At 48.3% G+C, this 27,501-nt stretch overlaps 1 protein-coding gene across 3 annotated transcripts in view; it reads right to left on the bottom strand.

The window, feature by feature from the left end:
• Positions 1–593: 593 nt before the first annotated feature.
• Positions 594–27,501, bottom strand: part of TMEM120B (transmembrane protein 120B) — a 48,411-nt gene continuing 21,503 nt past the window's right edge. Inside the window, exons 2-12 of one of the 3 annotated variants that reach the window (XM_053586993.1) lie at positions 25,837–25,955; positions 25,268–25,384; positions 19,704–19,763; positions 18,995–19,090; positions 12,780–12,869; positions 5,077–5,142; positions 4,499–4,560; positions 2,372–2,464; positions 1,483–1,547; positions 1,096–1,164; positions 594–732 (exon numbers count right to left, since the gene is read on the bottom strand). In XM_053586993.1, the coding sequence (XP_053442968.1) occupies positions 619–732; positions 1,096–1,164; positions 1,483–1,547; positions 2,372–2,464; positions 4,499–4,560; positions 5,077–5,142; positions 12,780–12,869; positions 18,995–19,090; positions 19,704–19,763; positions 25,268–25,384; positions 25,837–25,955 (951 nt within the window). In that variant the 3' untranslated portion in view covers positions 594–618. The remainder of the gene's footprint in view (positions 733–1,095; positions 1,165–1,482; positions 1,548–2,371; positions 2,465–4,498; positions 4,561–5,076; positions 5,143–12,779; positions 12,870–18,994; positions 19,091–19,703; positions 19,764–25,267; positions 25,385–25,836; positions 25,956–27,501) is intronic. The other 2 variants (XM_053586995.1, XM_053586994.1) reach the window with 2 other exon arrangements.

Genomic DNA, 27,501 nt, shown 5'->3' on the forward strand with positions numbered 1-27,501 from the left:
AGCCCACAGGTGCTAAGACACCCTCAGGTGGTGACCCTTGGACTCTCGGGACCTCCCAGGTGGCCACGGGTGGACAAGCCAGGAAGCACAAAAAGCACACAAAGATGGACAGTGGTTCTCTGAGAACTTGATAGCTCCCGCTGCAGGGAGTGGAGCTTACAGCAGAGGCCAAGGCCCCAGGGGAGGGGAGGCTCTGAGGGTGTGGGCATGGAGGGCTTCATTCCACCACTTGCCTGGGACTCGGTGAGTAGCAGGTCAGCAGAAATTCAACCCGTGAAGCACATCCAAACCCCAAGGTGAGGGGTTCAAATGACAGGAGTGGGGACAAAGGGGCTCCCTGAGGCTTCAGGCCTCTCCCCCAGGAAGACTGGCCCAGTCCTGGCTGGGACATCAGGAGGACCTGGTATTAAATATGTTATAAATAGGTGGGCTAATCCTGTGCGCACAGGCAGGGTTCACATTCCTCGTGTCCGGCAGAGACCAGGCCCTACGGCGTTGCCACTGGCCCCTGAGACGGCTACAGCCTGGCACTCCTGGAGGCGCTCAGCAGCCCAGGTGCCACCGGGCTCCCCAGCAGTCTCAAAGTCCAGGAGCTCAAGGGGCACAGGAGTCTGAGGCTCAAGCCTTCTTGGTCTTGTTTCTGTTCTTCTGGAGTTTGGTGTGCACGACTTTGAGTGTGGTCAAGAAATTGCCGAGGAAGAGGATGAGGAACGTGAGTGCCAGCACAAACACCTGGGGCGCCCGGGAAGCAGCAGTCCCCGGGCAGAGAGGAGGGGAAGCCTGGGTCAAGTGCCCTGCAGCAATACCCGGCCCTGTGCCCCCAAACCCAGCCAAACCGCCCCCCTCAGGAGGCACAGATGGAGTGGGTCCTCAGGGTCAGCAGGGGCCTGGGCAATGTGCCATGGGGAGAACCTCCTTGGGACTTACAGATCCTTGATGCCTCCCTTCCTTCCCTCCAGCCCGCCTCTCTGGCAGCAGGGCCCACACTGGGCTGGGGGAGTTGCCTAAGGACAGACCTCTCCTCACACAGGCCTAGCCCTCCCCAGGAACCATCTCCCACACCCCCATGCCCCCTGCAATACACACAGTCCATACCTGCCATTCTTTGCATTCCTCGTGGCTGGAGAGCTCGAACAACGTGACTGCATTGTAGAGCTGCCAGAACTGCAGAGAGGGAGGCAGGCACTGCTCACTCACCAGTTCCCCTGGAGACCCATGTGGAAAGCCAGAGAGATGGCCCAGGACCCCACGGCCTTGGGTATCAACCACCCGAGACACTGCTGGCTCCCCAAAATGAAAATGCAAGTACCTTCTGCCAGAGCCAGTCTGCCCTTGGTGTCCCTGGGCCCAGAGGGCTGTCCTAGCCCTAGCACCCCATAAGACCCAGCATGGGGAAGGCCAGAGAAGGAAGGAGAGGCCTGGAGACCTGTTCCTGAGCATCCGCCCAGGCAGGAAATAACCCACAAACTCCCAGGCACTCACGTGGCCACAGAAGAGGAAAGGCAGGAGGAAGGTGAGACCGCGCCACATCCAGGACTGGAAGCCTTCTGTGGGGAGGAGGGATTCGCGACAGGCCTTGTGAGGGGCTCAGGCGCCTGCTGCCCAACCACACCAATCACCTTAAGACTAGCCAGGTATAAATACCACGTCACATAGTGGGGGAGGGGTGGCCCCTACCATGACAATAACAGCCCCTGTTACCTGGCCTGGTTCTTCTCATTCCTAAAATCACCACGGAACAAGTGGGCCTGACAACACTCACGGAATGCCAGGCACTATGTTGTTACTAGTTTCTTTAATATGCACAAAATTTTGCATTTGAGTCTTGACAAAGTACAATAATTCAATGGAAATGACCATCTCAAAAATAGCAGAGTTTTATTAAAAACAGTTTCCCCTGAAAGTTTGGACAAGGATGTCTCCACATTTTTCTGACTCTCGTGAGTTAAGAGAGCTAGGTGTGTAGCCCAAGTGGATTTATATGTACATTTATATGTTTATAGTATTCCTAAGTAGACATATTATACATAAATTAGATGCATAAACACTAGACTAAAATATCATGTACATGATAAAACATAAGATGAAAAATAGTCACTTCAAAGTGATAAGACAGAGGCTCAGTATGAGGGCCTTGTCAGCCGAAACAAAATCCATGATGAATCATGAAAAGTGATTCGGATAGTGGATGGTGCTCGTGGCTTTGTTGCAGTGGTTCTCAACCTTCCTAATGCCGCAACCCTATATAATACAGTTCCTGTGGGTCGTGACCCATAGGTTGAGAACTGCTGTTTTGCTGCACGGTAGGTCTTGCCAGGAGGGGCTCCCAGCACCTGCCCCTCCCACTCCACCCTGCAGTCCAGCTACTCACCCACAGTGAGGTCCAGGTGATTCCTCTCCCCTAGGGCCCGTAGTCGGTAGAGGCAGCCCCTCTGGTAATAATATTGTAGGAACTGGACACAGCCTGCAGGGGGAGCACAGCACCAGGCTCAGGACCTGATGTCACCTCCTCTGCCAAGTTGGCAGGCTGGTGGGACTTCACTGGCCAGAGGACAGGGAAGACGCCCTGGTTTCAACCCTCTCCCAACCCCACACTCACAGACTTTGGTCTGAACAGGCTTTATCTTTTATCCTAAATACAAAGACAGCTCAGGTACATGAGGACCTACCTACACCCCAACTAGATTAGAAATTTCTGGGGTTTTCCTAAGCATACAGTAGGTACTCAACAGTTGCTTAATGTAATGCAATATGTGCCCATGCTGTGCAGGGAGCTGTGTGTGATGCCAAAACACAAGAGTGTTTGCAGTTGCTAAAAATGAGGAAGTAAGGAAAGCGAAAAATAGCTGTGATAAATTGTTAAAATTTTAACAATTAACAATAGAAATTTATTTTTTCTTTTATTTTTTACTTTTTTGAGACAGAGCCTCAAGCCGTCAGTCTGGGTACAGTGCCGTTGCATCACAGCTCACAGCAACCTCTAACTCCTGGGGCTTAAACAATTCTCTTGCCTCAGCCTCCCAAGTAGCTGGGACTACAGGCATCCGCCACAACCCCTGGCTATTTTTTGGTTGTAGTTGTCATTGTTGTTTGGCAGGCCTGGGCTGGATTCGAACCCACCAGCTCTGGTGTATGTGGCTGGCACCTTAGCCACTTGAGCTACGGGTGCCGAGCCTAACAATAGACATTTTAAAAGTGGGTTATAACAGTTAAGTTAATGTACGGACGGCACATCTGTAAAATATACATAATGCAATATGTTTGGAAAGACATAGATCTTAATTAACACTGATCACCCCTGAAGGTGGGATCATATACAACTTCCATTCTTGGCTTTAGACATTTATATTTGTTTGCAAGCAGGATTTTTTTTTTTTTTTTTGTAGAGACAGTCTCACTTTATGGCCCTCGGTAGAGTGCCGTGGCCTCACACAGCTCACAGCAACCTCCAACTCCTGGGCTTAAGCGATTCTCTTGCCTCAGCCTCCCGAGTAGCTGGGACTACAGGCGCCCACCACAACGCCCGGCTATTTTTTGGTTGCAGTTTGGCCGGGGCCGGGTTTGAACCCGCCACCCTCAGTATATGGGGCCGGCGCCTTACCGACTGAGCCACAGGCACTGCCCAGGATTTTTGTTTTTTGTTGTTTTTTTTTTTTTTTGAGACAGAGTCTCACTATGTCACCCTCAGTAGAGTGCCGTAGCGTCATAGCTCACAGCAACCTCAAACTCTTGGGTTTAAGCAATTCTCTTGCCTCAGCCTCCCAAGTAGCTGGGACTATAGGCGCCTGCCACAACGCCTGGCTATTTTTTGTTCTTATTGTTATAATTGTCATTGTTGTTTAGCAGGTCTGGGCTGGGTTCGAACCTGCCAGCCCCAGTGTATGTGGCCAGCACCCTAGCTGCTGAGCTACAGGTGCCAAGCCCGCAAACAGGTTTTTACACAAAAATTAATTTGTATTTTTTGAAAAGACAGTATGCACACAATTTAAAATTCAAAGGGAGGAGACAATCCCTCGATGAAAAATGAAATCCTCCCCGTCCCCAGCCATCCACCACCCCCAACTCCCCAGAGAATGTGGAAGCAATTCTTGGAACCAGTGCTTTGTATACAAACCCAGAGCTATTCTAAAATGAAAAAAAGAATATATATTTCCATTTTGAGGACTTATTTAAAACTTGGAAACAAGGTTAGTGCCCCAAACACAACATCATTCCCAAACGTGGCAGCTGGTCTGCCAACCTGGGGAAGGACAGGCCACGGCAGAGGTGCCAGGGCTGGGTGTGGGCCAGGCTCTCCTGATCCCAGGATGGTAAATGGAAGATAGGATGGAAAGTTGATCTGGGCAGCGAGACAGCTCTTTTCTGGATTTCCGGGACCCTTCCCTCTCTAGTCTGGTATCCCTTCTACACAGGCAGGCAGAGATGTCTGCTGGGGCCTCCCCCAGTGAAAACCACAGGAAGCTATGTCCCTCCCCAAAGCTGAGGAAGAGACACTCACTCTGAAAAATTGAAAATGCTAAAAACTGATTTCGGAACTTCTGATAAATCGGTCCATTGGGCCTGCAGAGAAGGCAGGAATGGGAAAGAAACAAAGGTGAGGTGTGCTGTGAAATCAGACAGTCATCCCTGCCCCACCTGTTCCAACCAAGAGAGAAGAAAAGGTTTTCAAGTTAAACCAAGGTCCCCAATTTCTGCCCTTCTCTGTCCCTGACCCTGGACCAAGTTGTCCTTGGTCCATTGTCCTTTCCAGAATTAGGGGAGCCCGCATAGTCATGCTGAAACCCAAGTTCCTGCCAATCCCTCTGTCTCCTTTAGTGCCACAGTCTTGTTCACTCCCTGTCACCTCCACCCCAGGCAGCCAGGGACCCTGAAACATTTCCAAAAAACCCTGGGAAAACTCCCCAATTGGCTTGGCAAGGCCCATAGGCCAGGCTGCTGCCCAGGATGTAAGCTCATTTCTGCCTTCCTGCCCAGGCCTCCCATCTGGATCAGTCCCACCCATCCCATCCCCACGCCCTAGCTCCACACTCTAGCTCCCTGGGGAGGCACAAGGAAGCACAGTAAGGAGCTACTCACCAGGTCAGCATCACTCCAGACAGGAACGTGGAGACATAATGGTGAGACACCCACCAGCCTTTAATTCTCGAGGAAGAGGAGGGAAAGAGAGGGACTCAGGCAGGGGCACACGCAGGCATCTGCCTCTTTGACTCCCAGCCCCCATGGGGAGGGACTGCCCCATGGCTCGGAAATAGCTTCGCAAAGTAAGAATGGACTGAAGCCATGACCTTGCCCTTCTCTCTGTTCTACAGAGCCATACAGTCCCATACCTGCAGATTAGTCAAGAGACACACTTGGACTTCCAGGAGTCTCCATAACCCTCAGAACACATCTTGAACCTCACCTGCCTTCAATCCCTGCCTCCCCATCCTTCTCCCCAGAAAGAGGTGCGCCAAGCATCTTGCCTTCCTTGGAACTTGCCAAGCCTGATGCCACCTGAGGGCCTATTTGGACTGAATTGTATCTCCCCAAATTCCTATGCTGAAGCCTATATCCCCGCTCCCTAGTACCTCAGAATGTGACTATATTTGGAGACGGGGCCTTTAATGAGGTAATGAAGTTAAATGATGGTGGGTTCTATGCTAATAGGACTGTTGTCTAGTGAGAAGAGGGAGGGACACCAGGGACATATGTGCACAGAGAAAGGCCACGTGAGGACACGAGGAAAAGGCACCAACTGCAAGCCAAGGAGAGAGGCCTCAGGAAAAATCAACCCTGCTAGAACCTTCATCTTGAATTTCTAGCCTCCAGAACTGTAAGAAAATTAATTTCTGTTGTTTAAGCCACCTAGTCTGTGATTTTTCATTGTGGCAGCCCAGCTAAGTAACACAGGCCTTTGTACTTGCTTTTTTCCTGCCTAACTCCTGGTCCACAATCAAGTTTCAGAGCAATCGTCACCTCTTCAAAAAGGCCTCAAAAGGCCTTCTCTGACCACCATACTACAGCCCTACTCTGGACCACGTTACCCCATTTCATTTTCTTCATGATGCTTACTACTGTCTGAAAACAGGTATAATTTTATTTGAGCCCCCATCCGACATACAAGCTCCAGAAAAGCCTGGATCTTATCCATGTTATTCCCCAAATGTATCTCGGACACCTGATTTCAATGTGTTCTATAAATGTGTTGAATAAACACACACACTCCCCTCTTACACATATACACATGTGCACGCACGTGCACACATACACAGCTGCAGCTTCGGCATTACCCTACACATGGTGGCATCTCACTCTATCTCAGAGACAACTTCTCCCCAGAAGCCACACTCCCCAGACTTATCTCCTGCCACCTCAGTGACAGCTCTGGACTTCATTCTTCCAGTCCAGAAGCTGTGAGGACTGTTCTCAGAACTCAGCACTCCCCCAGCTTGGGGCTCTCCACCCACAGTGTGAGGAGCTGGTTGTCACCTCCCCATCATTGTCAGGGGCAGTCTAGCAGGAAAGGAGTTAGACCCTCAACCTTTACCCTTAAAAGTCCCCTGGTTTGCCTCAGGCCTCAGCTGGCCTTCCCAAGCTCCTCCTTGGGAGCTGTTATCGAAATGAGTGCCAGCAAACACACCTGGGAGCAGCCAGCTCCTCCTCCCACAGACTAGGCAGTAGGGACTGGGCTGCCTATGGGAACAGTAATCACCCTTCATCCCTCCAGAACTCCCTCTGGAGAAGACGGGGGGCCTGAGCCAGGGAGATTGGGTTCAAGCTGCTGCTGCTCACAAAGAGAGGGAACCCCCAGGATCTTCTGGTTTGGGGGAGGACATGTTGGATTAGGCTCTTATTTTTTATTTTTAGAGATTAGATCTTACTCTGTTTAGAGTTCAGTGGTGCGATCGTAGCTCACTACAGCCTCAAACTCCTAGCCTGAAGTGATCCTCCCACTTCCACCTCCTGAGCAGCTGGGACTACAGGGATGTGACACCATGCCCAACTAATTGTTTTTTTTTTTTTGTAGAGACAGAGTTTCACTTTATTGCCCTCGGTAGAGTGCCGTGGCGTCACACAGCTCACAGCAACCTCCAACTCCTGGGCTTAGGCGATTCTCCTGCCTCAGCCTCCCAAGTAGCTGAGACTACAGGCGCCCGCCACAACGCCCGGCCATTTTTTTGTTGCAGTTTGGCCGGGGCTGGGTTTGAACCCGCCACCCTTGGTATATGGGGCCGGCGCCCTGCTCACTGAGCCACAGGTGCCGCCCCCAACTAACTGTTTTTAATTTTTTGTAGAGACAGGTCTCACTATGTTGCCCAAGCTGTCTCAAACTCTTGGCCTCAAGCAAGCCTCCAAGGTTGGCCTCCCAAAGCTCTTGTTTTCTTGTCTTGCCTCCCAGACCAGTACCTACAGAACTGTTCTATCCCTGGCTTCTTAAAATGCCACATGTCAGTCCAAAGTCTGGCGCTACCTGGTTGTTCCTCAACTATTGCTATGAATGCTGTTGTGACATCCTTGTGGAAGTCCCCTAATACGATAACATTGTTTCTCACCGTGGCTACCAGAAGCCGATAGCTGGGTCAAGGAGTCCACCAAGGAGTCACTTGTAAAACTACCCTCCAGGCTTGGCGTGTGTAGCATAGTGGTTACGGTGCCAGCCATATACTCCGAGTGTGGCAGGTTCAAACCCAGCCTGGGCCAGCTAAACAACAATGACAATTGCAACAAAAAATAGCCGGGCGTTGTGGCAGGTGCCTGTAGTCCCAGCTACTTGGGAGGCAGAGGCAGCAGAATTGCTTAAGCCCAAGAGTTTGAGGTTGCTGTGAGCTGTGATGCCACAGCACTCTACTGAGGGTGACATAGTTAGACTCTATCTCAAAAAAAAAACAAAAAAAAAACTACCCTCCAAAACAGCTATCCCAATTTACATGCCCATCAGCAATATAAGAGAGTATCTGGTTCCCCAAACCCTCACCAACACTGGACGTTGTAGTTTTAAATTTCTGCAAATCTCATTAGGTGAAAATTGGTACATCATTGAGGCTTTTAGTTTGCATTTCCCTAGTAAGTGGGATGAACCAGTCTTAAAACTTTACAACCAGAACATGTTTAAGATCAGGGTCTGAATCTTAACCATCTCTGTACAGCCCATGCATAGTTCTGGACATAAATTAGCTGTTCAGGCCAGACACAGTAGCTCACACCTATAATTCCAGCACTTTGGGAGGCCAAGCAGGAAGATGGCTTTAGCCCAGGAGTCTGAGGCTGCAGTGAACTACGATCGAGCCACTGTACTCCACCCTGGGTGACAGAGTGAGACTTTGTCTCTTTAAAAAAAACTTCAGCTGTTTAAACAATAACCTAGGTGTGCCTTAGAAGTTACTGCAAGGGATAATATTTTATGTAGCTCTATATTCCTAGCATTAACAGCACCAAGTAAACAACAGGCACTCAATAAATGTTAACGTGAATAATATCCAGGAGATGTGGCTGGTGAAAGCAGCAGCTAGTCTGAATGTCACCAGCATGGAGATAACCAGAGATTGCTGTAGGCATCCTGTGAGTTCATGGGGACAATGTAAGATGTCCATCTATTTCTTTGTCCCCAGCAAACCTTCAGCCTCACCCATATATCCATCTCGTCTGTCAATCTAAGAGGACCTCTGCCTCTAATTTTCTGATAGCAAAAGCAGTTGGCCAAACCCGCAGACCATGAGCTTGAAAAGCAACCAAGAGGTCTCTCTGCAACCTCCCCAGAGCTCTGCAAAGCCACACATCAGCCCTCAGATCTTGGTGAGCCCCAAGCTCCTTTACCTCCTCTTGAAACCCCCTGAGACACATCCTCTCCCTGTCCAGGAACAGACTGTGCCAAACCCACAGACTCCAGGCAACAAGCCTGACTGAGCAGCAGCTTTTAATTTCACAGCTTGAGGTGCCCACAGCCCAGCTCTGACAGATGCCTCCAATAAACACATCTCAGTGACACTGGGTGAGGCTAGAAATTGCTTCTTCCCTGGCCCGGCATTCATAAGCCCTGTTGTCTATCTGCACACCCCAGGGCGCTGGATTGTTTTTGTGTACGTGTGTTTATACAGCAGTTTGATTGCAATATAATTCAGATACCATACAATCCACCTATTCCAACTATACAATTCAGTGACTTTTAGTATATTCACAGAGTTGTATGACTTTCATCACAATTTCAGGACTTCTTTTATCACCTCAAAAGAAACCTACATCCATTAGCATTCACTCTCTGGGCCCATTTGGCACAGAAATAAAGCTTACAGGGCCTTTTGTTCTTTTTTAAGACAGTTTCACTTTGTTGCCCTCAGAAGTGTGCCATGGCGTCACAGCTCACAGCAACCTCCAACTCCTGGGTTTAAGCGATTCTCTTTTCTCAGCCTCCCAAGTAGCTGGGACTATAGGCACCTGCCATAACGCCCAGCTATTTTTTGTTTTTAGCAGGCCAGGGCTGGGTTCGAACCCACCAGCCCTGGTTCAGGGCCTTTTTTTCTTAAATGAGCAGACAGACAGAAGACAGCAAAAAGCAAGTGCATGTGTGACCAGAACACACAGCATGACCTGGCATTTGGAGACTGTGACAGGGAGATCGTCACTTCTTTTAGGAGACTTTAGACATGTTTGTTAGTATGTGGAAAGAAAGTATGTGCTCCAGCTACCATTCAACCCAGGCTTTATGCTCTGGATTATCTAGACAGCTGGAAAATGGCTCCTACACTGAGGATCCCTTCCTTCCCTGCCTACCACCCTCTACCTATCTGTGTCCAAGGATAGGCCCCTATAAAAATCAGGTAGGCTGGCTATAGCCCCTCCCACACAAGAGTCATTCTAGAAGATGGCACCTGTTTGGGCCCCCAGCCTCATGCCAGAGTCCACTTGCCCATCCAAACCCCTTCCCAGGAAGACATGGGAGGCAGCCTGGAGGAATGGCTCCATTACAACTTGAAATTCCTTGAACCATATTTGCCATGAAGGGGTCTTTGCCATAGAAAAAAAAAACCCCTCTGTGAATGCCCCCAAAAGGCACAGAGTCCCTAGCTTAGTGTCTTAGGAGATGACCATAAATGTGTGATTGAATGACAGATGGGGTGGAGTAAAACAGATGCTCATGCAAACTCAGAGACAACCACTCCTGCTCTCCTATCCGGGCACAGACTTCAGGGAACCCAGAAAAGCTCCTGCTGGACCGTTAGGCAAGTGAGGCTTCTCTCCACACCTGCAGGGACCCCTGGCAGTCCTGTTCCCTCTGGTAACCTCCCATGCATAGCTTGTCACCCTAGGAAAAAAAGAGCTGTCCAGAATAACTCTTAGTAAAGTAAAATGACTTCCAGAGGCATCGCATGAAGGGTGACATGTCAAGACTGACAGGAAGCCCGTAGGTGCAGGAAGAGAATCAGACACAAGGAAGCCTGGCCTGCTGCCTTGGCTCCATTCCCTGTCATATGCTACCCCGGCTACCCTCCAATCACACCCAAAGCAAAATACCATTAGCTCTAAAATTAAGGAAAACTATGAATGTTATTTATTTGGTAAGTTTTCTACTTCAGTGTTTCCCAAAACATGAGGAGCACACCAAGTTTCAGATGATACCAGAGTGTGACACTAGGCAGTGCTGAACCATGTGTAAGAAGTCCTCTCTTTAGTTTTTTGGGTTTTTTTTGAGACAGAGTCTCAAGCTGTCACCCTGGGTAGAGTGCCGTGGCGTTATAGCTCACAGTAACTTCCAACTCTTGGGCTCAAGCGATCCTCTTGCCTCAGTTTTTCTACTTTGCTCAGGCTGGTCTCAAACTTGTGAGCTCAAACAATCCACACACCTTGGCCTCCCAAAGTGCTAGGATTACAGGCGTGAGCCACTACACCCGGTCCTCTCTTTAGTTCTTTCCATACTTCTGATTAAGTCAAGGAGAGACTCTCAGCTAGATACTACAACATCTTTAACGCTTTTCAAGATCTGTTCATCCCCCTTTTACCAGACACACAGAGAGATGGTGGCCTCGGGCTCAGAGGCTTGGGATAGGAATAACTGACTGCAGTAACTTCTACTGTAAAAATGAAAGGATATTTTTACAGGACGCTCTTCCTACAACTGATGCTGGCTTTCCATGTATCGTGGTAAAATAGTTTCCTTTTAAAATAAATTAGCACTTATTTACATAAAAAATGAAGGATTGATTTAAAATGAGGAAATTATCATCCAGGTGGTGTGCGGATACATCAGTGTGAGTGAGTACAGTTTGAGAAACACTGATCTTTTCTAAATGGTTACACGCTACAGGTTGCATTCCTAATCGACATCCCCCATAGGAGGCTGGGAGGAAGGGGACACGTGTCCTTACCTCTTGGCTCTATGTTCAGGGTAAGATCCAGCAGGGTAGGGAACTGCCACAGAGACCACCAGGCAAAAAAAGTGAGAAAGTTGCAAATTATTTGGGTGAGGATGGCAGACGCCTGTTGGGTCTTAAATGCATGGTTTCTGGGCATTCCTTACTAGCCCCCAGGAGGAAGCAAGTGGGGAGAAGTTGGGAGGTTGTTAACTTTTGTTTCAGTAAGGAAAAGGAACAAGAACGGCATGCCGAGGTTCAAGTGGCCATCCCAAAAAGGAATCACGGCCAGGCAGAATGGCTCGTGCTTGTTGTAGTCCCAGCTACTCGGGAGGCTGAGGTAGGAGGAGCCCTTAAGCCGAGGAGTTTGAATTTAGTCTGGGCAACAAATAGGAAAAAAAAAAAAAAAAAGGGAATCAGACTGTCAAAAAAACGGGTTCTCCAGGTAGCAAGTCCTGGGTCTTAACTCGGTTCCAAGACTCAGCTTAGAGGCAGGCAAGGCAGAAAGCAGACTGAGAGAAAATAGCAGAGCTTCTTGTACTCAAAGTCCTTCATAGATGAGGGGATAAGGAAGCCCCCCACCATGCCTAGATTCATTCAGCACCACTGTGACACAATCATTTCCCCTCTGGGGACTCTGAAACAGCCCAAAGAGAGGACATGAGGTGCCCAGGGTCACAGGTATGCTCAGCAACAGCACTGGGACTGAAACCCAGGAACCCTCACTCCCAGCCTGGCCTCATCCTCCTTAGCATCTTCTCTTTGACAGGGCAGGTTTGATGAGATCACCTGCCCATTCTCCTCTCCATCTCCCTGTGGAGGACATTCCCTCTTGCCATCAAAACCCACTTATCCTAGTGACAATATCCCAGTTTTCTTCCCAATATATCAATTCCAATTCCAATTCCAATCACAGTAGTGTGCATTCTCTGGAGATAGTAACTGGGTCAGGGATAGACATGTGATCCAGTCAGCATCTGGCCCCAATATCTGGATCCAGTGAGAATGTGCCCTGTTTGCTGAGAATGTTACAAATAATGACAAGAGCCTGGAGCTGCTGGGTGCCCCTGTGTGGAGCCTGAGAATAAAGACAACATAGTCGAAGGCAGAGGTGACTGACAAAAAGAAACTAGGTCCTGATGATGAGCAGGTCTGAGCACCTGGATCAAGCCCTACCTGAAGTCAGACCAATGGGCCTATTCTTTTTATGAGAAAATATATTTCCTGTTACATTAAACCAATTTGAGGTAGGATTTCTACTGCTCATAAGCAAGAGACCATAAACATGCTACCGCTTCAATAGTATCTGACAGTTTTCCTCTTCTCTGGGCCTGGACAGTCCCAGAGCCCTCTGAGGAGGAAAGGAACGCAGGCTGAGGTCAGCCCTGATCTCACTCTCCTGCAGATTTCCCTTTGGCTCCCTCTATGCCCTCCAAAAGGCCAGCCCCCAAGTACCTTGAGCCGTTGCTGATGAGGATGCTCTCCCGAATCGTCAGGGTACAGTAATACCACACCAGCAGGAAGTTAAAGATCTCGTCGGTCACCCTGGTGAGGAAACAGCCCCAGGGTGGGGAGCAGGCATAAGAACCAGGGACAGGTGTCCCACCCTGACCTTACAGAGCAGCAAACCACGGTGAGGGCTGTCCATAGCGGGTGGTAGCTCTGGACACCCACAGTAATGCTGGAAGACAGAGGAGTCTGCCTTCTCATTCAGCTTCTCTCCCCTGGAATGCCCATGCCCTCCTCTCCTTTCTACCTGAATCCTGTCTGTGCTTACAGCACCTTCCCTGACCAGCCAGCCCAGGGCAACCTGATTCTCTTCAAAATTCTTTCTGCTAGATGTGCAATTTCTGGTGGGATGGTAACAGAGGGGTTTTGTGTTTTTTTTTTTTTTTTTTTTGGTAGAGACAGAGTCTCACTTTATGGCCCTCGGTAGAGTGCCGTGGCCTCACACAGCTCACAGCAACCTCCAACTCCTGGGCTTAAGTCATTCTCTTGCCTCAGTCTCCCGAGTAGCTGGGACTACAGGCGCCCGCCACAACGCCTGGCTATTTTTTTGGGTGCAAGTCAGCCGGGGCCGAGTTTGAACCCGCCACCCTCGGTATATGGGGCCGGCGCCCTACTGACTGAGCCACAGGCGCCGCCCGGTAACAGAGGGGTTTTAAGGACAGGAAACTTAATGTTCGATTTCAAGTTCTCTATCATGTAAAGATGTAATTCCTTCTATCCTCTTAAACTACCTGTAAACCTTGTTACACATTTTTAAAAAAATCCCCATGGGCCATTACCGCCTGGAAGACTAACTTAAGGAATCCTATGGCTCCTTAAGAGTGACCACAGACTCTCCTGGGCTGTGCAGGCCTCAAAGGCAAACAGACCTGGGCAGCCAGAGCCCCACAGTGCCATGGCCAGCGTGGAGGATCAGGAAACAGCCTTCAGGGACTTGTCAGAGACCCACTGGCCTCTATCTTGCCATCTGCACATGGAAAGGCTGAGCTCCAATGTAAGCATCCCTGGGTGAAGGGATCCTGGGACAGAGCTGATGACAAAAGCTCCTCCAAGAGCTCCCCTGCCACTGCCAGCATCTCTGACAAGGCATCAATGAAGGCTTTGTCTTTGACCCCAACAGGGACTCTCCACTGTAGCTCCCAGCATTGTACAGACTCCACACCGCTAGGGTCAGTCTGCACAGAGAGGAGGAAAAACATCCCCAACCTCCTCCATTTCCCTTTCTGAACTGGAAACACTTTTCCCCAACCTAAGGCCCTGGGCAAACGGAATAATGATGCAATTGTAACAACAAAAGATGTGGGAAGACCCTACTGTGTAGTCACAGAGGACAGACACTCTCAGCCCACACCCTGCTGAACCACTGCCCTCAGAGTCGGCCTTAAATAGAGTCAGGAACAGACTCTGGAATCCCAGGGCTTGCCTCTCCTCAGCTGTGGGGCCATGGACAAGTTGTTATTCTCCTGAGCGGACACGGCCCAACTGTAAAGTGGGAGAGGAGCAGCACCTCCCCTGTAAGACTGCTGTGAGCATCAGCCGAGCTGGAGGCACAGAGTTCTGGGGACAGAACCTGGAATAGCGTAGGGCTATCATGTTCCCTGCTGTGACTTTGGAAGCACCACAGTGCACCCACAGTCTGAGAAATAAGTCCCAGACATCCAACTCTGAGGACATCAGTGGACATCATGACCTGAACAGGAAATAAGGGGAGCAGGGGTGAGCACAGGCCTCCCCAGGGCAGAGTGTCACTTTAGATACCAACTGACTGTCCAGCTCCCCTCCAGGCAGAAGGCAGGCCCAGGGGTACGTCATGGCTACCAGGATATTTTTCACCAGTTGCTTTGCTATACCTTATAAGTGAGAAGAATAAAAATAAAGTTCTATGGCTTAAGCCCTTGTTCTGGATACATTTGCATGCGTTCATGAATTTCCCACGACTGCTGTGACAAACCACCTCAAGAGTGGCAGTGCAACATACATCCGTTCTCTGATCAGAAGTGGGACTTAGAAGGCCAAAACCACACTGTCAGCAGAGCTGCATTCCCTCTGGAGGCTCTAAGGAAGAATCATGTCTTTGCCTTTTCCAGCTTCTAGAGGCCACCTGCATTCCTAGGCCTGGGGTCACTCCCATCTCAGCCTGTCTTCCTTCTTTGACTCTGACCTTCCCATGTGATTATCACCCAGATATTTCGAGATAACCTTCCCATCTCAAGATGCTTAACTTTGTCATACCTAAAAAGTTATTTTTGCCATGTTGGATAACTTATTCATAGGTTCTAGAGATCAGGATATGAACATTTGTGGGGACCATTATTCAGCCTGTCACACAGTGTTGCAGGCATTCTGCATAAACGATTGCTCTGGACCCTAGAAAGAACCTATGGGACTGGTCCTTGAAGCAGGTACACTTACAATGTTCATGTCTACATGACTTCCAATTGCTAGAACTTGCTGCCCCTCCTGGCATGCCCAGGGGCTTCCTCAGGCCCCCAGAGCCCACTCTGCTGGCACAAGAGGCAGATCAGAAGGGTGGAAGAATTAACACCCTCAGGGGACAGTCCTCACCTCCCCTGGCTGACAGCAGTTGGTGGATAAAGACCACTCTCTCCTGGCTCGGCGCCTGTAGCTCAAGTGGTTGGGGTGCCAGCCACATATACCAGAGCTGGCGGGTTCGACCAGCCGGGGCCTGCCAAACAACAATGACAACTACAATCAAAAAATAGCTGGGCATTGTGGCGGGCACCTGTAGTCCTAGCTACTTGGGAAGCTGAGGCAAGAGAACACTTAAGCTCAGGAGTTGGAGGTTGCTGTGAGCTGTGATGCCACAGCACTCTACCCAGGGCGACAACTTGAGGCTGTCTCAAAAAAAAAAAAAAAAAAAAGACCAACTCTCTTGCCCCTGAGGTGAGATAACTCTGAGGCATGTGCTGCGCCATCCCCTAGTTTCCCCAGCAGTACTGAGCTCCAGCTGCCAGTGGGTTAAGTTCTCCTTGTCTTATTTTCCCTTCCCCCACCAATGTTTCCTAGGATTACCTCCTAAATAAACCTCAGGCACTAAAGTGCTTGTCTTGGGGGTTTCTTCTAAGGGAACCCAAATGAAATATTACTTCCTGTTTTACAGGTGAGGAAACTGAGGCTCAGAGAAGGGAAGTGAACGGTTCGGGATTACAGAGTGTAAGCACCGGACTGAGATCCAAACCCAAGACCACCTAGCCCAAGCCTAACTCTGACTACCCCTTTCCTACCTGGTTCAAACCCAATGAGGACAACCCTAGCCAGACACAGCCTCTTGGGCTTCAAGCAGCAGAGCTAGGTTTCATACCTTCCAGCTGCCTCACCAAAGTCTTCCCAAGGCCAGGCAGACCTGGCAGAATAGGTATCCTGAAGCCCATGGGAAAGATAAAGAAGCAGACACAGAGAGGGCAAGCGCTCTACTCAAGGACACACAGCCCAAGAGTGGCAGAGCTAGATCTAGAGCCCAAGACTCTGGTGGGCCATGCCCACCTGCAGGTTTAGGAGTACCAAGAAGGGACTTTGGGTAGGGCTCCCACCCAAGAAACAACTCTAAGGGAAAAAAGAAAATCCTGCTCCTTGGACACACTGGATATTAAGCCTCGAGCTTTTTCATGTATGTCCAGTCTGAGTACAAAGTGACAGCAGCACTAAAAACAAGCACTAACACTTATTGTTCATGTGCCAGGCAGTAGTCTAAACACTCTGCATATATAACTGACCCAGTCAATTTCCTGACCAAGCAGCCCCTGTAATCCTCACTTTATACGTGAAGAAACTGAAGCAGGGAGAGACTAGATCATTTGCCCAGGGTTAAAGAGCAGGGCAAGCTTCCCTGTGGGCGCTGGAACAGGGGCAAACTGCTTGCCCATCCAGCCCCCTGCTCTGCTCCACATTTAACAAATGTAAGGTGTACTGGGTTGAACAGTGTCCTCCAAGCCATATCCACTGAGACCTCAGAAAGTGACCTTGTTTGGAAATAGGATCTTTGTTTGTATAGGCAATTACTTAAGAGGAGATCATACTGGGTTGGGGATCCTTATAAGAAGGCCACTAGAGTGGCCGAGCACAGTGGCTCATATCAGTAACTCTGGCACTCTGGGAGGCTAAGGCAGGTGAATTGCCTAAGCTCAGGAGTTGAGACCAGCCTGAGCAAGAGTGAGACCCCCGTCTCTAAAAATAGCCAGGCGAAACAAATTAAAAAAAAAAAAATAGCCAGGCATTTTGCCTGGCACCTATAGTCCCAGCTACTCTCAAGAGGATTGCCTAAGCCCAAGAGTTTGAGGTTACTTGTGAACTGTGACCTCATGGCACCTCAGAGGGTGACAAAGTGACACTCTGTTAAGAAAAAAAAAAAAGAAGAAGAAAAAGCCCATGGGGGCAGTACCTGTGGCTCAAAGGGGTAGGTCACTGGCCCCAAATACCAGAGGTGGTGGGTTCAAACCCGACCCCAGCCAAAAAAAGCCCATGGGGGCAGCGCCTGTGGCTCAAAGGGGTAGGTCACTGGCCCCAAATACCAGAGGTGGCGGGTTCAAACCCGGCCCCAGCCGAAAACTGCAAAAAAAAAAAGAAGTGAGAATCTGTCTCTAAAAATAAATAAATAAATAAAGAAGCCTATGAGAGAGACACCCACACAGGGAAGAGACCATGCGACAACAATGGCAGAGATTGGAGTGAAAGGGCTTTAAGCCAAAGAGCACCAAAGACCACGGCAGCCACTAGAAGCTGGTGAGTCAAGGAGGAATCTTCCCCTGGAGCCTTCCGGGCAAGCGCTGTCCAGCCAGCACCTTGCATTCAGACTTCTGGCTCCCAAGACTGTGAGAAAGTATATTTCTGTTGTTTTTGGCCCCCCAGTTTGTGACGCTTTGTCCTGGCAGCCCTAGGAGACTAATCCAGAGGAGGGTGGGGAGAAAGGGAAATGCCCAGTGGTGAGCCTGAGCACTTGGCGACACACACAGGCTTGCCCTGCGAGGGCCCTGGAGACCTAGCATGAGGGGATCTGATTGCACATCAAGAACTTTTACCCTCTTCCACTGGGCACGTGAGAAGGCGTTACTGGTGTGTGCAGCCTTTGCCCTCATGGAGAGGAGCTGGGCCCCCAGGCAGCAGGTGGGCACAGGCCCAGAGCCTAAAAAAGGCCATTGTTTGGACATTCAAGTGGCCAGACCAGCAGCTAGACTTCCAGCCAAGTGCCCGCCAGGAAATCAACCCTCGGCATGTGGGCCAAATGCCCAAGCTGTACTTGGCTGCCTCCCTCAGGACAGAAAATCTAGGGCCAGAGAGAGGGACAAGACCTTGGGGCAAGGCACCCTCCGCTTCTCAGAGCCATATGGCCTTGTCATACTCAGATGGATAGTGGATGGTCCCCAGTGGTGCTGAATCACTGAATCATCACAATCTTGTGAGGCAGGGACTGCTGGCCCCCTTGTTTTACAGATGTGGAGATGGAGGCCCAGAAGGAACCCACTCATGCTACAGCCAGCTATTCTCAGCCAGGATCTAAGTCTAGCCTGGCTCTTTTCTTCTTTCTTCCTTTTTTTTTGTACATATAATTGATACATAATTCACATAGCATAAGATTTGCCCCTTTAAAGTATACAATGTAGTAATTTTCAGTATATCCACAGAGTTGTGCGATGATCCCCATTACCTAATTCCAGAACATCCTCATCACTCCAAAAAAGAAATCCTATACCCCAAAGCAGTAACCCTCCCTGGTTCCTACCCCCAGCTCTCTGTCTCTATGGATTTGTCTATTCTGGACATTTCATATCAACACAATCAGACAATGCGGCCTTTTGAGACTGGCTTCTTTCACTTAGAGTAATGTTTCCAAGGTTCATCCATGTTTTAGGGTGAATCAGTCCTTCATTTCTTTTTAGGGATGAATAATATTCCCTTGTATGAATGCCACATTCAGCTCTTTCTTCTCTATAACGGTACAAGGTCTTCCCTGCAGCTGTTTAACAGACATGTGTTATGCGGATGCAGGGTGGACAGGACTGTCACCTCCCATGAGAAGTGGTCCTTCTCTACCCTAAACCTTTTCACACCAACCACTGAAGAAGCAGGAGAGACTGTGGATCCCTCTGCACCCCTCTCCCCTGGGCCCACTCTTCACACCCTGCACACATCTCATACCCCATTACCTGTAGTGGAGCACAAATCGACATGCCACAGCACCCAGGAGTAGGATGATGGTCAGGTACAGCTTGAACTTCTCATACTCGTCCTTGTAGGCAAACCTGCCATGACAGACAACCCCAGGAAAGGTCATGCCATCGTTACTACTCTACTGTCTGAGGGTGGGACCGTTAACTCTGTTAGCTCCGCAACCTACTGCCACTCCCTTGCACCACGAGGACCTTTTCAGCCCACTAAAGGAGAGACCTGGCCTTGAATTAATGGTAGTGATCAATTAGGGAAAGACGCACCCCATGTCCATGGACTCCCAGTTTAGGACTCTGGGCCTGTGGTAGGAATGGGCAGGACGCAAAGGCAGGGCCACCTCTGTCAACCAACAGCTGTGGCAAAAAGGCCAGGGTTCAATTTTGCCTGGAAATGGGTTAGATTCAGGTGGACAGAACTGTCCATTTCCCACAAGAGAGATTTCTGGTGGGAAATGGGGAGTCTTGTCCCTCTAACTTATTAACTCTGTGAAAGGAAGGAAACCCCCACCCCCAAATGGTCCACCCACTGAGAATGAAAGTGTCAAAAACACCAAACGCCAGAACTGTTAATGCATTTTGTTTTGTTTTGTTTTATTGCAAAAATTCTAGCTTGGACTCATCTTTCCTAAATTGAAAGAACAAACTTCCTGGATTCCTTTGGGCCAGGTGAGGGTCTGGGCATACATACTTGGCCTGGTTGCTGAGGAGGGTTACATTCACATTGCCGAGAACCAGATTCAGGTAGAGCCTGAAAGGAAACACCTGTGAGGCCTTCAATCCTTACAGATGGGCCCCAATCAAAAATATTCAAACTTACCAAGCCTGTGCTGAGCACCCAAAGTTAGAAGATAGGATGCTAAACTCAGTTGTCCCATACCGAGGGAGAATTAACGATTAACCAGAGAACTTCATGTGACACATGAAGCTGGTTTAGACTGTATTTCCCACCCTCCCTTGCAGCCAGATGTGAGCATGTGACTAAGCTGTAGCCAATGAGGTGAAGGCACAGGTATGACCTCTATTTTAAGAGAATCTCTATTTTTTTTTTTTTTTTGTGGTTTTTGGCCAGGGCTGGGCTTGAACCCGCCACCTCTGGCATATGGGACAGGCGCCCTACCCCGTTGAGCCACAGGCACCGCCCAAGAGAATCTCTATTTTAAGAGGTCAATTTTAAAAGAATTCTCTTTAAAAGTAAGGCATAGGGTGGCACCTGTGGCTCACTGGGTAGGGCACTGGCCCCATATACCGTGGGTAGTGGGTCCAAACCTGCCCCAGCCAAACTGTAACAAAAAAACAGCCAGATGTTGTGGCAGGTGCCTGTGGTCCAGCTACTTGGGAGGCTGAGGCAAGAGAATCGCCTAAGCCCAAGAGTTGGAGGTTGCTGTGAGCTGTGATGGCCCAGCACTCTACTGAGGGTGATAAAGTGAGGTCTGTCTCTAAAAAAAATAAACAAATAAAAGCATAGGCCTTTTTCCTTGTCCTGACAATGGCAGCCTGTTCACTGTCTACAACCAACATATCTTGCTCTGTAAATCTATCTTTTGTTTCCTAAATAAACTTTGTTTCATGCATTTAAAAAAGGGGCATAACTCTCATAAATATATACATCTTAAATGTACAACACGATGACTTTTTACATATTTACACATGTAACCAACACCCAGACCAAGGAACAAAATACTTCTACGCCAGGAGACCCACTCATGCCTACCCCAAAACAGAGGTAGTGACTGTTTTGTTTCCTGTCATCATGGATTCATTTATTCACATAAATTTCCACAGTGTGTCATTTTTTTTTCTTTTTGTCTTTTTTTGAGACAGAGTTAAAAAAAAAGGGGGGGGTTACTTTGTAACCCTCGGTAGAGTGCGGAGGCATCATAGCTAACAGCAACCTCAACCTCTTAGGCTCAAGTGATCTTCCTACCTCAGCCTCTTGAGTTGCTGTGACTATAGTTTTTCTACTTTTAGTAGAGGGAGGGTCTCACTCTTGCTCAGGCCGGTCTCAAACTCCTGAGCTCAAGCAAACCACCCATCTTGGCCTCCCAGAGTGCTAGGACTACAAGTGTGAGGTACCACACCTGGCTGGACAGTGTTTTATTTTTTTATTCCTGACTTCTTTCCCTCAATATTATGCCCATGAGTCATTCATGTTAGGTGTGAATCGGCATGTTCTTCTTTTTCATGGTGTAAAATATTATACTAAATCGATGATACCACAACTTAGTTACCTTCTACCGTTGATAAACATTTTGTTTTCAGTTTTAGTCATTTTTTGGTTTGGGGTTAGAGTACCAAACATCTATTCTTTTAGCAAGTTTCCCATATATTTTAATACAATATTATTAATGCTACTCCTTCTGCTTTATGTTAGATCTCTAGACTTACTCATCCTACATAACTACCACATTTTACCCCTTTACCTCTATCTTGACATCGTTCCACACCCCACCCTCAGTAAACACTGTTCTACTCTGTTTTTGTTTTTTTTTGAGACAGAGCCTCAAGCTGTTGCCCTGGGTAGAGTGCCGTGGCGTCACAGCTCACAGCAACCTCCAACTCCTGAGCTTAAGCAATTCTCTTGCCTCAGCCTCCCAAGTAGCTGGGACTACAGGTGCCCGCCACAATGCCCAGCTATTTTTTGGCTGTAGTTGTCATTGTTGTTTGGTGGGCCCGGGCTGGATTCGAACCTGCCAGCTCTGATGTATATGGCTGGCACCTTAGCCACTTGAGCTACAGGCGCCGAGCCCATACAGTATTTTTCTTTTTTTTTTTTTTTTTTTTTGGTAGAGGCATAGTCTTACTTTATCGCCCTCGGTACAGTGCCGCAGTGCCGTGGCATCACACAGCTCACAGCAACCTCCAACTTCTGGGCTTAGGCGATTCTCTTGCCTCAGCCTCCTGAGTAGCTGGGACTATAGGCGTCTGCCACAACACCCGGCTATTTTTTTGTTGCAGTTTGGCCGGGGCTGGGCTTGAACCCACCACCCTCGGTATATGGGGCCGGCGCCCTACCCACTGAGCCACAGGTGCCGCCCCGTATTTTTCTTTCTGCGTCTGGCTTATTTCATGTCCTCTGGGTTCATCCACATGTTTTCAGTTTTTAACTATTTCAAATACAACTGCTGTGAACATTCTCTTTTTCTTTACTAGGGATATAATTCACAGACCACAAAATTAACCCTTTTAAAGTATACAAATTAATAGTTTGTAATATACAGTAAAACCTCCATAGTTGACCACCTCCCTGCACTGACCACCTCAAGCTGACCTAATTTTCATAGACCAGACATGCCCCACATGTATGTATCAGTTCAGCAGGCCTAGTTCCTTATGTTGACCACGTCTGTATGTTGACCAGTTTGTTACAGCTCCTTGAGTGGCCAACTTACAGAGGTTCTACTGTTTACTATATTATGCAACCAACACCCTTACTTAATTCCAGAATATTTTCATTATCCCTCCCAAAAACACTCCATACCCATGAACACTCATTCCTCCCTCCCCACAGCCTCTGGCGATTCTGTTCCTATGGATTTGCCTATTCCGGACATTTCATATAAATAGAATCACACAATACGTGACCTTTTGTGTCTGGCTTCTTGGCTGTGAACATCCTTGAACACATCTTTCACAGGACATAAGCACTCATTCCCTTTGGGGATATACCCAAGAGTGGAATTTCTGGGTCACAATATATGTATGTGTTTAGCTTCAGTAGAAAATGGCAAATGCTTTTTGTAAAGAGGCCATCTGCTTGCCCTGCACTGCCCATTTCACCTTCCCTGAGAAATGTGATGGTACAAGCCAGCTGTGGCAATGCAGATGAGGCCAACTGCCTAAGGGATGGTGAAGTGGTAAGCTAGGAAAACCCTGAGCCCCCAGATGAACATGAGTCCACCACTCTGCCCCTCTCTTCTGGACTGCTGTGTGTGTGAGAAAAACCTCTCTTATCGGAGCCATGGTATCGTTGGGCCTCTGTTACAATAGCCTATCCTCTAACACAATAACAAAGGTGGAAATAAAGAGTCATAGAACCTCAGTAGCAGAAGAATAAATTCTACAGAGGGAAGAGTTTGGAAAGGCTCCAGTGAGGCAAAATATTTAAATTGGGCTTTGAAGGATAAATAGTAATTTTGAGGAGAAAAGAAGAAGAAAAGAACCTTCTTTCTAGCTATAAGTGGACCGTAGGGGCATTTCTGGTCTGTTCTAATTAGAACACAGGTGTGACAGGACGCCTATTTTCCCCCACCTAGTATATCTCTACTTTCTGAAAAGGCCACTGTAATTTCCCTTCAGAGAGTCACATTTCCCCCTAGGGCCTTGGGGAAAGCATGTGACCCAGGTTTAGCCAATCAAAACAGTGCATACTTCTGATTGGCTTAAGAATGGTCACCTGAGGTGATCTAAGCCAATGAGAACCAGCCCTGGGACTTTAACCAGAATGACTAAGCAACAGACTTTCTACATTAGAATTGATAAGCAGGGAGGATGCAAGCCCAAAGCTACTAGGGGCTAGTTTACAGAGAAAGCCTACCTAAGAATGAAACACACACTGGAAAAGCCAGTAAAAAGAAAATTAAATAAAGGCTGGGCACAGTGGCTCATGCCTGTAATCCTAGCTCTCTGGGTAGATTTATTCAGCTCAGGAGTTTGAGACCAGCCTGAGTAAGAGTGAGACCCCGTCTCTACTAAAAAATAGAAAGATTAGCTGGGCATTTTGGCAGATGCCTGTAGTCCCAGCTACTTGGGAGGCTGAAGTAAGAGTATCACTTGAGCCCAAGAGCTTGAGGTTGCTATGAACTATGATGCCACCATGCTCTACCCAAGGTGACAGAGTAAGACTCTGTCTGTAATCCTAGCATTCTAGGAGGCTGAGGCTAATGGACTGCCCTGAGCTCACAGGTTCAAGATCAGCCTGAGAATGAGGGAGACCCCCTCCTCTAAAAATAGCCAGGCATTGTGGTAGTGTCTATAGTCCCAGCTACTTGGGAGGCTGAGGCAAGAGAATTGCTTGAGCTCAAGAGTTTGAAGTTGCTATGAGCTATGATGCTATGGCACTCTACCGAGGGTGACAAAGTGAAACTCTGTCTCAAAATAAAATAAAATAAAATAGGCTTGGCACCCCACAGCTTAGTGGTTAGGGCTCCAGCCATACACACTGAGACAGGTGGGTTCAAACCTGGCCCAGGCCTGCTAAACAACAACAACTGCAATAACAAAAAAATAGCCAGGCATTGTGGTGGGTGCCTATAATCCTGCTACTTGGGAGGCTGAGGAAAGAGAATCGCTTAAGCCCAAGAGTTTGAGGTTGCTGTGAGCTATGACACCATGGCACTCTACCAACAGCAGCATACTGAGACTCTGTCTCAAAAAATATAAATAAATAAATAAATAAATAAATAAATATAAACAAATAAAATAAAATAAAATAAAACTAAATGAGAGGCAAGTCCTAAAAGTATTATTTACACAGCAGGATCCAGCCCTACCTGAAGCTATTCCTGGACTTTTAAGTTACATAAGCCAACGGATCCCTTATTTTTATTAAGCAGCTCTGAGTTGGGGTCATCCGCAAATCAAAGAATCATGACTGACAGAAGGTACACAGAGAACTGGGGAGAGGAGATCTGGGAAGGTGGATTTCAATTGACACTATGAACAAAAAGGTCATGAGGTTGGGTGCAGTGACTCACGCCTGTAATCCTAGCACTCTGGGAGGCCAAGGCAGGTGGATTAGTTGAACTCAGGAGTTCAAGACCATTTGAGCAAGAGTGAGACCCTGTGTCTACTAAAATTAGAAAAAAATTAGCTGGGCATTATGACGGATGCCTTTAGTCACAGCTACTTGGGAAGCTGAGGCAGAAGGATTGGTTAAACCCAGGAGTTTGAGGTTGTAGTAAGCTAGGCTGATGCCATGGCACTCAAGCCTGGGCAACAGAATGAGACTCTCTTTCAAAAAAAAAAAAGAAAAGAAAAGAAAAAGGGTCATGAATGTTGGGCTGCTACAGAAAATGCAGAAAATGATCACCACCTAAGCCCTTTCAGGTGTATCACTACCATGAGGCCATGATAGAGGTCCCCTCCCAGACTCACAAAGAATGTGTGAGAAGGGTCCTGACTCCTTCTCTTTCTCACCCTTGCTTTCCCTTCCCCTCATCCCCAATCCCAACAAGTAGGTGGGAGTTGCATGGATCAGGTGTTCTAGGCCTGGGCACCTGCCTGGGCAGGAGCAAGGGAGTCTCCAGCACCTACCCATTCTTCTTGGGCAGATAGGCCTCCATGTCAAAGAAGACATTCTGCCGTTCCTTGATGTTCGTAGCAATCTGCTGAATAAGCTCTGCCTCCTCCTGACTGGCATGGTGCTTGTACCTGTTGTCAGAGGTGTAGGCACAGAGGCAAGGGCATCACTCAGATGGAAGAAGACTCCGGATGCCCTGAGCACCACCAGCCACCTTTCCGCCCCAACACTTGTAGTGTTCTGTATCTCTACTCTCTGGGTGTGATGCTAGCTTCCTGGTAGCCTTGTGCCCCTGGGAAAGTCCTTGAACCTGCCTGCCTTATTTTCCATACCTGAAAAATGGGAATAATATCAGGTCTGACCCATAGATAATATCTCGATGAGGATTAAATGAGTATATACAGTGTGAAGTAAGGGTGTCCAACACAGAGGAAGGCAGAATTTAGAGGAAAAAAACAGAATCCTAAAAATGCCATTTGACCCCTGGATCAGTGATGCCTGAAGCTACTTCTGGTCCTGGTATTTTTCCACTAAAATTTCCTTTCTGTGCTTAAGCTGGCTTTGAGTTGGGTTTCTGTCCTACCTCTGGAGTGTGTGCTTCAGGTCCTTCAGGCGCTTCTTCTGCTTACTGATGGTACCACTGCACAGAGTCTGCAGTGCACTCAGCTCCTCCAGCTTTTGCTTATAGATCCTGTGTGTCTCCTGAAACACAGAGGAGCCAGGCAGATCATTTTTCGTAGTTTGCCTCTGGTCAGGGGCCACAGATGTCACAATTTGAAAGCTAAAACAATACAACTATCAAGGATATGGCTTAGAAGATTGAGAGTAGAGCCTGGCACAGTGGTTCACACCCATAATCCTAACACTTTGAGAGGCCAAGGGAGGAGGACTGCTTCAGGCCAGGAGTTTGAGACCAGCCTGGGCAACACAGTGAGACCCCATCTCTACCAAAAATGAACAATTAGCTGCATTCACCTATAGCTGCAGCTACACAAGAGAGTGCGGCAGGAAGATCATTTGAACCCGGGAATTGGAGGTTGCAGTAAACTATAATGATGTCACTGCACTCCAGCCCAGGCAAGAGAGTACAATCTTGTCTCAAAAAACAAATTGGCTGGCTTGGCACCCATAGTTCAGTGGTTAGGGCTCTGGCCATATACACTGAGGCAGGTGAGTCCGAACCCTGCCCGGCCTTGCTAAACAACAATGACAAATGCAACAAAAAAATAGCTGGGAGGCCTCAGCCTCCCAAGTAGCTGGCAGGCGCCTATAGTCCCAGCTACTTGGGAGGCTGAGGCAAGAGAATTGCTTAAGCCAAAGAGTTTGAGGTTGCTCTGAGCTGTGACACTACAGCACTTTACTGAGGATGATACAGTAAGACTGTGTCTCAAAAAAAAAAAAAAAAAAGCTTGGAACTAGAAATAGAGAAAGCAGCATGGCACATCACTTGTAGGATAAATAACTGCTGCTTTTTCCTGCCCAGATTGTATTTCTTCTGTAGTAACAGCAACCAAACATGCCTTTAGGCCAGGGCTCACAACTGTAATCTCAGCATTCTGGGAGGCTGAGGAATGGATTGCTTGAGCTTACCAGTTCAAGACCAGCCTGAGCAAGACCCCATCTTGCTCAGATGGAAGAAGACTCCGGATGCCCTGAGCACCACCAGCCACCTTTGGATAAAAAATAGCTAGGTGTTGTGGCAGTGCCTGTAATCCCAGTTACTTGGGAGGCTGAGTCAAGAGGATCACTTGAGCCCAAGAGTTTAAGGTTGCTGTGAGCTATGATGCCATGGTAGTCTACCCAGGGTGACAAAGTGAGACTCTGTCTCAAAAAATACATGCCTTTGAGGGCCACCTTTTGTCTTTGTAGTCCACATGGTTTTGATAGAACTTAAAGTCCTCATACCAACAGTAGTCATGTGACCCAAGTCTGGCCAATCAGTATCCTTCAATCTCCCAATAACTGACTGACTGAGGAGACCATATGACTCAAGCTGGGCAAATGAAAACCAACCCTGATACTTTGACTAGAATGATTGGTTCAGTGATGCCTGTTTTTCTCTTCCATTTGCTAATGTGGTAGAAAGTACTCCTGGGGGGTGGCATCTGTAGCTCAGTGGGTAGGGTGCTGGCCACATACACTGAGGCTGGTGGGTTCGAACCCAGCCCAGGCCAGTGAAAATCAACAATGACAACTACAACAAAAAATAGCATTGTGGCAGGCACCTGTAGTCCCAGCTACTTGGGAG

The sequence above is a fragment of the Nycticebus coucang genome, chromosome 4 (assembly GCF_027406575.1).
Source record: "Nycticebus coucang isolate mNycCou1 chromosome 4, mNycCou1.pri, whole genome shotgun sequence".
Classification (NCBI taxonomy): domain Eukaryota; kingdom Metazoa; phylum Chordata; class Mammalia; order Primates; family Lorisidae; genus Nycticebus; species Nycticebus coucang.